At 38.2% G+C, this 18,521-nt stretch overlaps 1 protein-coding gene across 4 annotated transcripts in view; it reads left to right on the forward strand.

Annotated features, from left to right (window-relative positions):
- Positions 1 to 18,521, forward strand: part of LOC133539864 (oxysterol-binding protein-related protein 10) — a 196,079-nt gene that overhangs the window by 105,464 nt on the left and 72,094 nt on the right. For 2 of the 4 annotated variants that reach the window (XM_061882123.1, XM_061882125.1), the window contains exons 6-8: positions 3,900 to 4,140; positions 5,876 to 5,935; positions 15,754 to 15,884. In XM_061882123.1, coding sequence (XP_061738107.1) covers positions 3,900 to 4,140; positions 5,876 to 5,935; positions 15,754 to 15,884 — 432 coding nt within the window. The remainder of the gene's footprint in view (positions 1 to 3,899; positions 4,141 to 5,875; positions 5,936 to 15,753; positions 15,885 to 18,521) is intronic. The other 2 variants (XM_061882126.1, XM_061882127.1) reach the window with 1 other exon arrangement.

Raw genomic sequence — 18,521 nt, forward strand, 5'->3', positions numbered from 1 at the left:
CGATGTCGCTTCTAAACAACTCTGCCAAATCCAAAGGTATGCGCCGCTTCCTCTTGTCGTTTTCTGCTGCATATTTCACTACGTCCAGCTTGTAATCTGCAGTACATGATTTCCTTTTCGGTGCCATTTTTGTTCAGCCCTTCTCAGTTTTTATAACGTACCGCCAACGATGAAATGATCCTTTTTAATAGCTATGGCAGTAGCATTTAGTATATAGCAGTTAGCATTCCATGACCCACAATGCACTTCTGCCATGACCCTCCCCCGCCAAATTCTTATTGCTTGACGTGTATGTGAGGATTACTGACGTGTGTGTGACGATTGCTGACATTTTCTTCGTCTCTTCCGCGAATGAGCTAAATAATATTATTTGATATTTTACGGTAATGTGTTAATAATTTCACACATAAGTCGCTCCGGAGTATATGTCGCACCCCCGGCCAAACTATGAAAAAAACTGCGACTTATAGTCCGAAAAATACGGTACTCCTTAATGCTTCATTCACATGCAGGATTCTCACAGGAATGAAGCAAAAACTAACCCACAGCCACTTTATAAATAATTGTCCATGGGTGGGGTTCCGAGACATATTGAACTATCTTGTACTCCAGAGAGTCATACTCCACGACAACACAAATGAAAACTCGTAAAAGCATGGATGTCTACAACTTCTTTGTGTGTGACTGGGTCAAGGAAATTGGTATCAAGACTCTGCCGGATAAGTATGCATCGTTTTTGTTAGGGCAAGGATGCGTTTCATGATTTAACCTTACGTCTTGCGAGAGCGCGTCCATGTAAACAAACTGCAAAAACGAGCACCCCACAGCTGACACCCGTGACTGCATATCCATTGAACAAACTAATGGTTACTGAATTGTCACCATTTTAGATTTTATCCCTTTGTCATATGTACTCTGACACTCTTTGGTACAAAATACATAAGCGGGGGAGACGTACAAGTACTTTTCCTGACAAAGTATCATTTATTCTGACGTTAAAAAAATTAAAATACAAACAATATCAAAATAATGCTTTGAAGGGAAATCCTAAATGAGTAAAGTATGTATAGAAATACATTAAAGAAACCTTTAAACCTGTAATGATGTGATCACTTCTTTAAGTCCTTTGTAACTTTACAAATGTTGTTTATACAAAGATTGAAAACTTTGGTCATAGTTTTGATCCCTGGATGGACTTGAAGTGTCATCTCATTCCTAACCCATAGTGTTCAATATGATGTCGGTCCACCTTTTGCAGCTATTACAGCTTCAACTCTTCTAGGCAGGCAGTCCACAAAGTTGCTGAGTGTGTTTATCAGAATTTTTCTACCACTCTTCCTAAAGCATATTGGTGAGGTCACACACTGATGTCGGTGGAGAAGGCCTGGCTCTCGGTCTCCGTTCTAATTCATCCCAAAGGTGTTTAATCGGGTTCAGGTCAGGACTCTGTGCAGGCCAGTCAAGTTCATCCACACAAGACTCTGTCATCCATGTCTTTATGGACCTTGCTTTGTGCACTGGTGCACAATCATGTTGGGAGAGGAAGGGCCCAGCTCCAAACTGTTCCCACAAGGTTGAGCATGGAATCGTCCAAAATGTTTTGGTATCCTGGAGCATTCAAAGTTCCTTTCACTGGGCCATTGAAAAACAACCCCAAACCACAATTCCTCCTGCACCAAATTTCACACTCTGCACAATGCAGTCCAAAATGTACCATTCTCCTGGCAACCTCAAAACCCAGACTCATCCATCTGATTGCCAGATGGAAAAGCGTGATTCATCACTATAGAGAACGTGTCTCCACTGCTGTACAGTCCAGTAGCAACGTGCTTTACACCACTGCATCCCACCACGCTTTGCATTGAACTTGGTGATGTAGGGCTTAGATGCAGCTGAGCGGGCATGGAAACCCATTCCATAAAGCACTCTGCGTACTGTACGTGGGCTAATTGGAAGGTCACATGAAATTTGGAGCTGTGTAGCAACTGACTGTTCAGAAAGTCGGCGACCTCTTTGCACTATGCACTTCAGCATCTGCTGACCCCTTTTTAAGCCACGTAAACTTTTTGCAGTTTACGTGGCTTACCACTTTTGTGGCTGAGTTGCTGTTGTTCCCAAACTCTTCCATTTTCTTATAATAAAGCCGACAGTTGACTTTGGAATATTTAGGAGCGAGGAAATTTCACAACTGAATTTGTTGCACAGGTGGCATCCTATGAAAGTTCCACGCTAGAAATCACTGAGAGCGGGCCGGTTCTTTCACAAATGTTTGTAGAAACAGTCTCTATCCCTAAGTGCTTGATTTTATACACCTGTGACCGGGCCGAGTGATTAAGACACCTGATTTTGATCATTTGGATGGGTGACTAAATACTTTGGGCAATACAGTGTATATTTAGCGGTGTAGATGTGTCTTCTTTAAAGGCCTACTGAAATGAGATTTTCTTATTTAAACGGGGATAGCAGGTCCATTCTATATGTCATAATTGATCATTTTGCGATATTGCCATATTTTTGCTGAAAGGATTTAGTAGAGAACATCCACAATAAAGTTCGCAACTTTTGGTCGCTAATAAAAAAGCCTTGCCTTTACCGGAAGTAGCAGACAATGTGCGCGTTGTAGGGCTCCTCACATCCTCACATTGTTAATAATATGAGCCTCCAGCAGCAAGAGCTATTCGGACCGAGAAAGCGACAATTTCCCCATTAATTTGAGCGAGGATGAAAGATTCGTGGATGAAGAAATTTAGAGTGAAGGACTATAGAAGAAAAAAAAAAGGTATTAAAAAAAAGGCGATTGCATTGGGAGCGATTCAGATGTTGTTAGACACATTTACTAGGATATTTCTGGGAAATCCCTTATCTTTCTATTGTGTTGCTAGTGTTTTAGTGAGTTAAATAGTACCTGATAGTCGGAGGGGTGTGTCCACGGGTGTGTTGACGCCAGTCTCTGAGGGAAGTCACAAATCTGCAGCAGGACAGAAGCTCTGCTGATCTTATTTCCACAATTTTCTCACCGAAAACTGCCGGTCGACATGTAGTTGGGATCCATGTTCGCTTGACCGCTCTGATCCATAGTAAAGCTTCACCTCCGGGAATTTTAAACAAGGAAACACCGTGTGTTTGTGTGGCTAAAGGCTAAAAGCTTCCCACCTCCATCTTTCTACTTTAACTTCTCAATTATTAATTGAACAAATTGCAAAAAATTCAGCAACACAGATGTCCAAAATACTGTGTAATTGCGCGATGAAAAGAGACAAATATTAGCTGTAATTGGTGCTGGGCTAAAATGTCCCCTCCAACCAATAACGTCACAAACACGCGTCATCATTCCGCGACGTTTTCTACAGGAAACTCCGTGGGAAATACAAAATTGTAATTTAGTAAATAAACTAAACCGGCCGTATTGGCATGTGTTGCAATGTTAATATTTCATCATTGATGTATGAACTATCAGACTGTGTGGTGGGTAGTAGTGGGTTTCAGTAGGCCATTTTGTATTGCTTACTGTTGGTTAAGTAACTTCCGACCAACCCTCTAATGCTTTACCGTTCTAGTTTATTATTTACAATATTATGATTAATTGTCTCACATGATTTTGTTAGGTCAATAAACACTGCAGCTTATGATGGCCAGAGCTCAAGTTGGAGGTGTCTGCATAGTAAACTTGTCGTCATGATCACACTTTAAATCTGTCCAAAAACTCTCGCAGCTTCAGTTTGCTAGGTGTATGGTAATCATAAAAATTTTCTTGTGGTGGCATCACAAAAAGAGGGGTCAAACTGCAAAGTGTACGTCAGATGTGGGTTTTTTTAAGTACCATTAACTGTTTTACTCCTTTTTGTAATATGTACCTATTGACTGTAAATAAATGAATAAATGTCATGTTTTTCTTCCAGATGATGTCCCAAGCTGAGGGCCAGCAAAAGAACCTCGTCCAGTCCATTGACTTGTTACCCACCAAAGGCCCCCTCTCCTGCCTAGACCAGGACCTGCTGCTGCTCAAAGCCACCTCAGCCGCCACGCTCAGCTGCCTGGGAGAATGTCTGAACATCCTCCAACAAACCCAGAGCCATAGCCAGGTGGCGTCCCAGTCTCAGGCCAGTCAGCGCAACCACACCATCGACGGAGGCCCCACCGGTGAGTCTGTCCCGGGCCCCACTTTAGTTTTGCTGGAGCCCAAAACCTCTCCATGTCGTCCTTCCTCTTTGTCCTTCCTGTCTCCTTGTTCAGAACCCATCAGCAGGGGCCAGCTGGACTGCAACTCCTGTCCCTGCCTGATGGGTCCCATTCACTTCAATGTATGTGCTAAATGTTGCTGAATGGTGCTACTGGGAGCTCTTATGTTAAGTTCATGTCTAGAGAAAAGTTCTAATCACCGTTTTCGTTGAATCCCAACTAGACATAATGTAAGCATGCTTGAGGAAATGCTATCCAACTTTGTTTACATTCTAAAGCAGAGTCATGGGCTAACATGCATGCCAAAAAATTTAGGGTTTATGTGTGAACAAATTCAAATTTTGAAGGCCTACTGAAATGAGATTTTCTTATTCAAACGGGGATAGCAGGTCCATTCTATGTGTCATACTTGATCATTTTGCGATATTGCCATATTTTTGCTGAAAGGATTTAGTAGAGAAAATCCACGATAAATTTTGCAACTTTTAGTGCTGATAAAAAAGCCCTGCCTTTACCGGAAGTAGCGGACGATGACGTCACAAGGGTGAGGGCTCCTCACATATTCACATTGTTTTAACGGGAGCCTCCAGCAGAAAGAGCTATGCAGACCGAGAAAACTACAATTTCCCCATTAATTTGAGCGAGGATGAAAGATTCGTGGATGATGATATTGATAGCGAAGGACTAGAAAAAAAAAAGTTTAAAAAAAAAAGGCGATTGCTTTGGGACGGATTCAGATGTTTTTTGACACATTTACTAGGATAATTCTGGGAAATCCCTTATCTTTCTATTGTGTTGCTAGTGTTTTAGTGAGATTAAATAGTACCTGATAGTCGGAGGGGTGTGTCCACGGGTGTCTTGAGGCCAGTGTCTGAGGGAAGTCACGGCAGATACAAGGACGGCGCAAACTCCACAGATCTCCGGTAAGAGGCGACTTTTTAACACAATTTTCTCACCGAAACCTGCCGTTAGACAAGTGGTCGGAAACCATGTTTGCTTGACCGCTCTGATCCATAGTAAAGCTTTACCTCCGGGAATTTTAAACAAGGAATCACAATGTGTTTGTGTGGCTAAAGGCTAACGCTTCCCAATTCCATCTTTCTACTTTGACTTCTCCATTATTAATTGAACAAATTGCAAAAAATTCAGCAACACAGATGTCCAGAATACTGTTTAATTGCGTGATGAAAAGAGACTACTTTTAGCCGCAAATTGTGCTGCGCTAATATTTCCTGGCAGTTTGTGATGTCATGCGTCTTCATTTTGCGACGTTTTCAACAAGAAACTCTGCGGGAAATTTTAAATTGCAATTTAGTAAACTAAACTGGCCATATTGGCATGTGTTGCAATGTTAATATTTCATCATTGATATATAAACTATCAGACTGCGTGGTCGGTAGTAGTGGGTTTCAGTAGGCCTTTAATGACTAGTTCTTTGCACTGCTAAAATCTCCTTAAAGCATTTTTAAGTTATTGCAAAAAAAACAATCCACACTGGTGCCTGAAAGTGTCAGAATGTCTCAGCTTCTCTTTGCCTGATCATAATGGATCCAATAAAGTTCTTTGGATTGAAACCTCCTGCAGCCTGTGGGTGTTGCAATGGTCTGAACACATTGGATTGCAACAGTGTCCAAGGTGCGGCCCAGAGCCCATTTTCAGCAGGCAGCTTGATTGTATTCTTCTGCAAACTTTGCAGACCCTGACCAATCACAGCAGAGTAGGCCAGGTCGGGGAGGAGGTTGCGGAACCTATTGGGGTGAGGCTTTTACCTTTAGGAATGCTTTGTTATAATATTAAAAAATATATGGCATGCATGTTTACTATAGTTATATATCTGGTGGTGTAAAGGTACACGCCTGTGCTTTGCTTCAGGAAGGAACTAACCAAAACCATACATTTGATGGACTTGCTCTGGTGACCCCTAACAGTGAAAAACTGAAAGTTGGGTAAAAAAATGTATATACTTAAGCAGGGGTCTCAACCTTTTCCAGATCAAGGGCCCCCAAACTGATTGAACGATGGAGCGGGGACCCCTACTTGTACATCTTGTAGAAAGTATAATACTAAACTGGTCATAAACGTACCCTGTTATTGTGCACTACTAAGATATTCAAATAACAGTCGTGCTGCTAATAGTTAGCTGACAATGCATTAATCATTAACTCGCACACTAATCGCTAGCTGACAAACTAGCATGCTGGTCACTAGCTAGCCACTAGGCCACTATTTGGTAGCTGGCAACTAAAGAGCTAATTGCTAGCAGCAACTAGAGCACTATAAATCACTCGCTTGTAACTCGAGCACTAATCGCTAGCTGGCAATTAGTCTGCAAATCGCTAGATGGTAATTACCTGGCAAATTGGGTTATTTACTAGCTGGCAACTTGGTGGTTGATTGCTAGTGGGCAACAAGTCTGCAAATTGCTAGGTGGCAACTACAGCGCCAATTGCTAACTGACAAATAGTCTGATAATCGCTGGCGGCAATTACAGTGCTAATCGCTAGATAGCAACTAGAGTGCTAATTGCCAGCTATCTTAAATGCTAACATGAATACAATGTAGTTTTATGTTTCTTTTTTTAAAACTGCAAAGTACAGTGCGTAGGATGTCCATGCCAATGGCATTTATAAACAACACTACATTGTGTTGGATCAATGTTAATGTTCATTTAAAAACATTTACATTTGTGGAAAAATAATACACATGAAAAAGTCCAATCAACTAAATATATAACGACTTCCTTGTTGTAACCCCGCGGGGAACCCCTTGGGGATAATGCAGCCCATCTTGAAGACCTCTGTACTAAAATATATGAAATATGAGTAACGATATGTCTGAAGCAAATAAAATAATCAAAGTCCAACACCGTATTAAATTGCATTTAGATTTTATAACCAATTTCACAAAGTTTTCCAAATATGCACAATTTATTTTGCTTGTGTGTCATTCTTTACCCTGAATCAAGATTACAATAAAAACTTAAATCGTTTCAACTTGTGCTCTCAAATGATAAATTTTTTAAACAGAATAATAATCACGTTTTTGATTTTGGACAATCATGATTAATCACAAGCTTTTACTTGATTGCATAACCCAAATGAACTTAAAGAGGAACTGCATGACAATGTTGCTTATTGTTCACAACCATGAGACAAGAAAACAAAAGTTTTTTTTTTTTGCATTCTAACATGTAAAAATCATATCGTTCTGTGTAGCTATCAATGCAGTTAATGGGAGCAATCTATTCTATCGTAATCAATACTTCATATACGTTTCGTAACCTGTATAATAACCAAGCTGTAGCTACATTGGTATTGTACAAGCGAACACTAAGCAACTCTTTTTGTAGCGTAGTAACACGTTGGCGTGCTTTGGCAATAGCCGTACAAGCTAACTACGGCAAGAGATAAGCTAGCTTCTACTTCAGCACAAAACGCGTTTGAGTTTGTAATACACAACACAATGTGATAAGACACCAGTCTGTACTGACTGGAAAACATAAACAATCATAATCCAGTATCTGTAAAGTATTAGCCCACATTTCATGTTTTGTTTGTACACAGCTAACCAGACAACGTATGTAGTGTAGTTGTACTAACATACATGTTGTGATGCGTGTATCATGATCAATATAAAGTGTTACTCACTCAACGGACAATTGTCTTTGTGGTCCAGCTGGCCGGGAATGTGTTTTTTGGTTTATTTGGGGTTATCACTCCATATATATCAACATATTTTGTCTCCAAATTACACATTTACAGCCTTGCGTCTATTTCACCTCACTCTCTCGGCTTCCGTCTGCTCCAACGTTTCACCCTCTTCTTTGTGCTGGCTTCTAGAGCAGTAGTTCATCCTCCATTCATTCAAGTTCAAACAGATAAGGTTGTGAATCGTGATTTGTCCAAAAATAGTCGTCGTCGTCGTTTTTTTACAGAGTCTGCCAAGGTTAGAATATACACAAACGTTTTGTATCCAGGAGTAGGACACACTTTTGTTTCAAGAAGTCAGACGTGCGCTGCTCTTGAAACAGAAATCAATGCGTGGAAGAACTTGCATTAAAATTACCAAAATACGGGAAATATTGAACAAATTACATATTGTTTTGAATGTGTCTGTTACTACATTATATGTATGAATGTATGTATGATTGTATGTATATTTATGTATATTGTATATATGTATGTATGTATGTGTAAATATGTGTATGTAAGTATATGTATGTATGTATATATTTGTATGTATATGTATGTATGTATATGTATGTATATGTATGTATGTCTGTGTGTGTGTGTGTGTATATATATATATATATATATATATATATATATATATATATATATGTGTGTATATATAGATATGTATATGTATATACATACATGTATGTATGTGTGTGTGTATACAGTGGGGCAAAAAAGTATTTAGTCAGCCACCGATTGTGCAAGTTCTCCCACTTAAAATGATGACAGAGGTCTGTAATTTTCATCATGGGTACACTTCAACTGTGAGAGACAGAATCTGAAAAAAAAATCCAGGAATTCACATTGTAGGAATTTTAAAGAATTTATTTGTAAATTATGGTGGAAAATAAGTATTTGGTCAGCCATTCAAAGCTCCCACTGATGGAAGGAGGTTTTGGGTCAAAATCTCATGATACATGGCCCCATTCATTCTTTCCTTAACACGGATCAATCGTCCTGTCCCCTCAGCAGAAAAAAGCCCCAAAGTATGATGTTTCCACCCCCATGCTTCACAGTAGGTATGGTGTTCTTGGGGTGCAACTCGGTGTTCTTCTTCCTCCAAACACGACGAGTAGAGTTTATTCCAAAAAGTTCTATTTTGGTTTCATCTGACCACATGACATTCTCCCATGTGCTCTCTGGCAAACTTCAGCCGGGCCTGGAGATACACTGGCTTAAGTAGGGGGACACGTCTGGCACTGCAGGATTTGAGTCCCTGTCGGTGTAGCGTGTTACTTATGGTAACCTTTGTTACTTTGGTCCCAGCTCTCTGCTGGTCATTTACCTGTTCCCCCGTGTGGTTTAGGGATTTTTGCTCACCGTTCTCATGATCATTTTGACCCCACGGGATGAGATCTTGCGTGGAGCCCCAGATCGAGGGAGATTATCAGTGGTCTTGTCTGTCTTCCATTATCTGATAATTGCTCCCACAATAGATTTTTTCACACCAAGCTGCTTGCCTATTGTAGATCCAGCTCTTTGGTCTTGGCCATAGTGGAATTTGGAGTCCGACTGCTTGAGGCTGTGGACAAGTGTCTTTTGTACAGATAATGAGTTCAAACAAGTGCCACTAATACAGGTAACGAGTGGAGGACAGAAGAGCTTCTTAAAGAAGAAGTTACAGGTCTGTGAGAGCCAGAGATCTTCCTTGTTTGAGGTGACCAAATACTTATTTTCCACCATAATTTACAAATTAATTCTTTAAAATTCCTACAATGTGAATTCCTGGATTTTTTTTTCACATTCTGTCTCTCACAGTTGAAGTGTACCTATGATGAAAATTACAGACCTCTGTCATCATTTTAAGTGGGAGTACTTGCACAATCGGCGGCTGACTAAAAACTTTTTTGCGCCACTGTATATGTGGGTATATATATATGTATATATATACATATATACGTGTATATATATATATATACGTATATATATATATATATACACACGTATATATATACATACATACACACATATACATATGTATATATGTATGTATATATATATATATATACACACGTATGTGTATGTATGCATGTATGTATGTATATATATATGTATAAAAATATGTATGTATGTATGTATGTATGTATATATATATGTATACATATATATATATACATACATACATGTATGTATATATGTATGTATGTATATATATGTATGTCTGTATATATGTATGTATGTATATGTATGTATATGTATGTATGTATATATGTGTATGTATATGTATGTATGTATATATATGTATATATGTATATGTATATATTTGTATGTGTATATATATATATATATATATGTATATATATACATATATATATATATATATATATATATATGTATATATATACATATATATGTATATGTATGTGTGTGTATATGTATATGTGACTTGCAGTGTGTATAGAAAACGTTGATGGAGGGTTTCGAAGTTGTTTTACTGTGATCACCATTAAACACATCTTCCAAGCATTTTTTTAAATCACTTTTAAAAGCCTAAAAAATAAAGTGCAGTTTCCCTCAAAAAAAATTATAAATGAGACGTGGAATTTTTATTTTCAAAATGTAATACAAGAATTAAAAAAATGCTTTACTTGAATGCACTACATTTATTTGTTAAACAGTTCTAAAATCCCATCTAGGAGTATTTTGAAGTGAAACTGTATAGCCATCTGCTCCTTTTTTCAGAGAACCATCTAAAGGTAATGGAGCATGATTAATCTGTAAATACATGATTGATGGGATACTTTTTTGTGATTATTGACACCCCAAGTTTTTACATACATACCTCATTAAAATTGTGAGATAGTTTTGGTGACAATTTGTTAATGAGTACACTATGTCTAATAATATAGTTCTATATAATACTATGGCCTTTGTCACTCACTGACTGTTCATTGCTGCTTACTAACTCATTTTCATGTACACTTCTTGGTTAATCTTGCATGGAATCATTCCACTCAAACTTTATTTTGTCCAACTCCTTGCTAACCTTACTTCTCACCCTTGGAGCGAGGTACGCTCGCCTTTTTTTTCTAAAGCCTTATTTTTTTCTGGTGGATTTGAGTTTAAACTCTGCATGTATATATTTGTGTTGCAGAGTGCATGTTTAGCAGCTTGCGCTCTGGAATGCTTTGTTCCGTATACAAAATTCTATAAACGCCATACAGTGTGCTGCATTAATGACGTTTAGTGCAACGAAGAGATCTATTTGCGGTGTCTATTTTCATAAACAGTAAATCCTCTCTGAGATATCTATTAGGGTTACTAGATATATATGATATAAATATTAATTTGTATCGTCACATTGTAATGTTGTGGTATTCATTCATTTTAGCTGTGGTCCCGCAGGGCAATGTAGGGAACGGCTAACGCCCTTACACAGTGCAAAGTTGTTTGTAAGTCACTAATCTTCGCCTCCATAGCGGCAAATAAAGCAAAAGAATCATTACCGCTGGAGGACGAGGACTAGCTAAACATGCTACACTAACTAAAAAAGGGTCAGAAACGATACCAAGTATAGTGTTAGTAAATGGTTAACAATAATAAAATGTATATTTTTTATTAACAGAAAATCGTTTTTATGATTGTATTTATTAAATGAGTCCTTAGATACAGCTTTAAGTGCACAATCTAATGATTTAATAAATAAGAGCCAATAGTAGTTTGTTTAGTCATTATGCACTATTAACTTTATTTTGCTCAAAATATCCTAGGAAATAGAAAGGAATTAGGAAATATTTTGTCTTTATTTTGTAATTGTGTAAAAATTTTAATAATTCAATAATCTTGAATATTTTAAATATGACCAATACTGCCCCTGTAACTACTTGGTTTTGGATCAAAACCCAAATATGTATGAAAAACAAACTTATTGCATTTTGGAATAAAGCTCTAACACAGGGGCGGTAGGGAACCTATGGCTCTAGAGCCAGATGTGGCTCTTTTGATGACTGCATCTGGCTCTCAGATAAATCTTAGCTGACATTGCTTAACACGATACTTATGAATAATTCCGCTGGAATTCACAGTGCTAAAAATAACGTTCAAAATATAAAACATTCTCATCCATTTAAATCTATCCATCCGTTTCCTACCGCACCTGTTCAAGAAGTCTCATTAATGGTAAGAAGTATTTTATGTCATGATGGGGGGTCGCAGCTTGCTGCGGGGTCGTTCTCCGAGGAATGCAGACGGACTATTCGGGACATGGCATTTAGGTAAAAACATGACTTAATTTAAACTAAAAAAAGATACAAACAAAAATCGCTCACAGCGGCGGCGACCTAGGAAGAAAGCTAACGCATAAAGAGACTATGAACATAAATCAAACAAAACTTACTTGGCATGGCATGAAGCGCAAAACTATGGCAAGGCATGAAACAAGTCAGCACAGAGCAAGAAAAGATCACATTGAGGCCAGGGCGACTGACTGGCAAAGACAAGCTTAAATACTGCCTCTGATTAGTGCTCGGGAAGCAGTTGAGCGGGCATTTTGTCCACCAGAGACAGGTGGACAAAATGAGTAACCATGGAAACCAGGCAAGGGAGTGGAAAAAAACAGGAACTTAAAGAGTCCAAAAGACAAACAGCACATGGCCAAACAAAAATAATGATCAACAGACATGACATTTGATTTATTATTGGTTAGCTTCAGAATAAAAATGTTATTAAAAATAATAAGAGACTTATTACACTCTAAAAATGTTGGTCTTATTTAAAAATGCACGCATTTAGTTATATTCAATGTTAAAAAATATGATATGGCTCTCACGGAAATACATTTTGAAATATTTGGCTTTCATGGCTCTCTCAGCCAAAAAGTTTCCCGACCCCTGCTCTAACATGACAAAATGTGGAAAAAATTAAGGGCACTGCGAACACTTTCCGGATGCACTATGGTAAAAAATCATTAAGATTTGCGGACAGCCACTTCTTGTTCAGTGAAAACATGGCTTCAAAAAAGCATACATCATTCTACCAAAGTAACGAAAAAAAATGCATCCGATTAATTTTTCATTTTCATTTCACCAGAAGATTTGCGCACATATGAAATCTTTATCGTCATTGTTGTCAAGTTTGCCAAATTATTTTAGCAGAAAATATATGAAAACAAATAAATGCATCTAAATATATTCAAATTTGAAAAAAATGTGGACACCTATTCTTGTGATAAACATTATTTGGCAAAAGTCAAGTGAATGTGCTAGCAATTGCTCGTTTCAATTTCAATTTCGGTTATGTCAACAGCTTATGTCGACATGAGTCGTACTGTCGTGTTCCACCGTATTGTATAGTATCTATCCGTAATGTTAGGTGTTTTCATACTTCTGCATTTACAAATATAATAATAATAGTAGTTGTCACCTCAAAATAACACAACATTGTTTTTATTATTTTTAGTAGTTGAGAATTGACAAAGTTAGGTAATAAGTCAAAAACTCCGGATTTTTAAAAACTTTTTATTTTGTAAGGATTTTGTCTGATAAACATGTCAAGGTTCTGTCTCGTTGTGGTGTGAATCAGAACTCATAATAAATTAAAATCCTGGCCTTTTTTTCCCCTCTGCCAAAAGTCAATAAAGAAGCAGATATTAGATGCACACACACACACACACACACACACACACACACACACACACACACACACACACAGACACTGGTTATCATTTGTAATGGGGACCAAGTTTTTGATCATCACTTGTGGGGACCACCCTTTCTACAGGTTGTGGAGGCATAAACAAATTGAGGTGGCGACTTGTCCAGGGTGTATGCCGACTTCCGCCCGATTGTAGCTGAGATAGGCACCAGCGCCCCCCGCGACCCCAAAGGGAATAAGCGGTAGAAAATGGATGGACGGATGGGTCACTGCCCAGTTAGCTCATACATGAATAAGGAGAAGAAATTAGCCTTTTTGAAAAAGAAAAAAAAAAAGGTAGAAAAGCGCTATACAAGTATAATTCATTTACATGTTTTTAAATCTCTGGATTGATGAAGTAATGTGCTGATCTTTCTTACTGTGGACCCTGGGGAAAAAGAGTAAATTTGGTTCATGGGGACCAAATTTTAATAATTTTGCATAGTTCACACAAATTTGTACGTGACTACTAAGGACCATTTAAAATAAATAAAATAAAAAATAGTTCAATTTATATATGACATGATCCTTAGAATACAGCAGAACAGCTGTCCTCTTATAGGAAGTTTCACCACTTAAATGTACACCACTTAACGGTACCAGCTACAGCCCAATAAAGGGGGCTGCTGTGCAAATGTCTCACACTCAAACTAACCAGAAAATAACTTTTATGGGCCAAATGATCACTTAGGCATCTTCAGAATTGAACTGACCATCATTTGAAAACGTTTCCCTTTAGGGCAGAGGTTCTCAACCTTTTTTCAGGGATGTACCCCCTGTGAACATATTTTAATTCAAGTACCCCCTAATCCGAGCAAAGCATTTTTGGTTCAAAAAAAGAGATAAATAAATAAAATACAGCACTATGTCCTCAGTTTCTGATTTATTAAATTGTATAACAAAATATTGCTAATTTGTAGTGGTCTTTCTTGAACTATTTGGAAAAAAATATATACAAATAACTAAAAACTTGTTGAAAAATAAACAAGTGATTCAATTATAAATAAAGATTTCTACACATAGAAGTAATCATCAACTTAAAGTGCCCTCTTTGGGGATTGTAAGAGATCCATCTGAATTCATGAACTTAATTCTAACATTTCTTCACAAAAAAAGAAATCTAGTTGTCAACACTGAATACTGCATTGTTGTATTTTTTTCACATTTTATGAACTTACATTCATATTTTCTTGAAGTATTATCCAATAAATATATTTATAAAGGATTTTTGAATTGTTGCTATTTTTAGAATATTAAAAAAAAATCTCACATACCCTTTGGCATACCTTCAAGTACCCCCAGGGGTACGCGCACCCCCATTTGAGAACCACTGCTTTAGGGGACCTGTTTTTTTGTCCCCATACCGTCAGAGGTCCCCTAAAGGTGATTGTGTAAACAGAGCGATGTCCCCATTAAGTAAGCATTGCCAGAACACACACACACACACACACACACACACACACACACACACACACACACACACACACACACACACACACACACACAACACACATTTAGGTAAAATGGCCACTGCCCACTGCGATGAGGTGGCGACTTGTTCGGGGTGTACCCGCCTTCCGCCCGATTATAGCTGAGATAAGCACCAGCACCCCCCGCGATCCCAAAGGGAATAAGTGGTAGAAAATGGATGGATGGATGGCTCACTGCCCAGTTAGCTCATACATGCATAAGGAGAAATTTGCTTTTTTGAAAAAGAAAGAAAAAAAGATGGTAGAAAAGCGCTATAATTCATTTACATGTCTTTAAATCTCTGGATTGATGAAGTAATGTGCTGATCATTCTTACTGGGGACCCTGGGGAAAAAGAGTTGATTTGGTTCATGGGGACCACATTTAAATAATTTTGCATAATTCACACAAATTTGTACGTGACCACACACACACACACACACACACACACACACACACACACACACACACACACACACACACACACACACACACACACACACACACACACACACACACACACACACACACAATTTCCGGCTGTCTTGTCTGACAGTGCCTTCCTTTAATTAATGACATCTTATATTGGCTGTCTGCAGTAAATCCAATGTGATGTGAGCTGTCTCCATCCTCGTCAATGTCAAGCCAATCCGTCGTCAATACACACAAATCAATTATCACCTTTCACTTTGATGTCACACCAGTGCGCTCTGACATTCTTATTTTTTTTCCCACAGAAGGCGATCCTGTGTGGACAGTACTAAAGTCCCCTTCAGGGCAGCAGCTGAAAAATGGCGGCTTGACTCCAACGCGTTTGATTGAGCCCTCGCCAGGCCTCAGAGAGAGAAGCCCGTCACATGGTGCTGAGGTGAGACGCCATTTTTATCATATATTTTTTAATTTTTTTAAAAACCATTTCACACTTTTTCCTTTTTGAAAAAGAGTTTATAAGCAAGATTAGCGTGCGACCACCAAAATGTGTTTTTATTTTTTTTCTACAAGCTATTAGTATAAGGCTTGGGACAATGTTAGTTGCTGTGTCAGCTATAACACAAGCTCAGATTTGGTGTTTTTTTATACACAAAATGTATTGAAAAGGCTTCGAACTTTTTTGTATGCAGCAGTTGATGGAAACCGATGGCTTGATGTATTTATCATTTAAGAAAAAAAAACATGTCACTGATACAGCTGCTGTCATTTGACTGTGAAGTCCCAAACAGTGTTTATCAGAAAGGACTTTTTTCAGGTCTTACTGTACGTCAGAAAAGTGGCGTGCCACATTTGACATCGGTATTCTTAGCCATCATCGATCTAAATCAGCACTGCCCAAAATGTTTGCCTCCAAGGGCCAAAGAAGTGTGAAGTGAATTATATTTATATAGCGCTTTTCTCTAGTGACTCAAAGCGCTTTACATAGTGACACCCAATATCTAAGTTACATTTAAACCAGTGTGGGTGGCACTGGGAGCAGGTGGGTGAAGTGTCTTGCCCAAGGACACAACGGCAGTGACTAGGATGGTGGAGGCAGGAATCGAACCTGCAACCCTCAAGTTGCTGACACGGCCACTCTACCAACCGAGCCATACCGCCCCCAAGAGAACTTGTGCCAATGAGCCAGACACAGTGGTTTTAAGCACACAGCTGCATTATAAGTCAGTAGTTTAATCGCATATCGCTATTATTTAAGGTAGTGGAGATCATTACATTCGATTGATGGCAATTTGGTTGCCTTGCGGTTATGTTATCAATGGTTGTGTAAGCTTAAAAGAGTATTAAATCTTGGTAAGCCACCCTTTGGCGGGCCAAATGAAACGACTTGGTGGGCTGAGTTTGGCGCGCTGGCCCCACTTTGGGCACTCCTGATCAGTGTTGGGTTAGTTACTGAAAACCAGTAACTACTTACAGTTACTAGCTACTTTATTTCAAAAGTAACTCCGTTACTAACGGAGTTACTTACACCAAAAAGTAATGTGTTACTGTGAAAAGTAACTATTTAGTTACTTCATTTTTTTTTTTTAGGCCCCCTTTAATGCCCTTTTAGCCTTCATTTCAGTACTGTTATTGCACTGGAGAATAATACAATCTGTTGATCAACTTGACATGCATTTGCATCATTGAACTCTGCTAAGCAATTTGTCTACATACAACACACAAAGACAAAGATATGTTTCAAAGGGCCAATTTGTTTTAGGCCAGAACAAATTGACAATACTATTTCAAATAGCTGCAACATAACATACATAATTAACAAACAGCTTAATAACATGTCACAACACAGCTGTAAACCTGGCTTCACCCAAGGAAGGCGCACATGATAAACACACACCCTAACCAGGTGTTTTTTCTCTCTCAAGGAATTCTGAAATAAAATCATGTCTTCCGGAGATCAATACTGTACTGAAGCCCAGAACACTCTACACATTTCCCCACTTTTAGTTTAGAGATAAGAAAAATTGGCCTGGCCCACTAGGATCCTTCTTTGTTTGTGAACTTTATAGTCTATACATTTAGAGTGATGTGATAATTAAACAGTCTAGAATGAAAGAGCAACAGTATATAAGATAATTGACAGAGTGTGTGTACCTTCAATGCTGAATGATGAGCAGAGGCAGATTTTGGAGTGTTTTCTTAAGCTCGCTTTCCATTTTTATGTCCTCACTGTCCAGGTACATGTAAAATGTGCTGTTTGACGCCCGCTATCATGCTAATTAGCTGCCTGAAAGCGGGGGACTCCACTGTAGAAATAGCCTGCATGTCTTCTAGCACATACGCTACAATGGCTATATCAATGTTGTCCTGGCTAGCAGTCCCTCTGTTAAAATCCAGCCGCTGTTGCTTAGGTGGAGGTGGAGGTGAAGTGTCTCTCTCTTTACTTGCTTTGTCCAAGCATGTTGCTTTTGTAGCTGTTTCATCAGATTTTAATTGCTGTTTTGGGCAGTAGATAGGATCTTTGATCCAAGACACAACTTACGTTTAACTAAAATGTTCTTTTCTTTGTGCTTGACAAAAGAAAAGTAATGAGAATATCTCCAAGTTAAGACTTCGGCGCCGCAATGATGTCTTGTTAGTAAACACAGAAAATAAGTTCTGTCTCTGTTAAGGAGAGGGTGGAAGACTCTCAATTATACACAAACAGAACAGCTAAATAAAGTAATTGTGACAAAAATTATCCCAGTTATCATTATTTTTGTGTTGTTTAATCTGCTCAAAAAGTACTTATACACACGCTAAAATCTTTTAACAACGTTCTATTTTTTTTAGATAAATAAAATAAATTGCCACACAATATACTTTCTAGGTAGAGGAGCCATATTATTTGTATTTGTATGTCTAAATATGTTTATCTTCTTCCATTTTAATTTGTAAAGTTTTAGAATTTTTTTTTAATTATTGAAAATTGGATGATCAGTTTAATTTACGGTTTATGTGACATCACACGTGTTCACTTCATGTTAAACGGAGTCCGTGTCCATCGGTTTCAACTAGACACTGCGGACATTATATC

Source organism: Nerophis ophidion, linkage group LG21, assembly GCF_033978795.1.
Source record: "Nerophis ophidion isolate RoL-2023_Sa linkage group LG21, RoL_Noph_v1.0, whole genome shotgun sequence".
Lineage (NCBI taxonomy): Eukaryota > Metazoa > Chordata > Actinopteri > Syngnathiformes > Syngnathidae > Nerophis > Nerophis ophidion.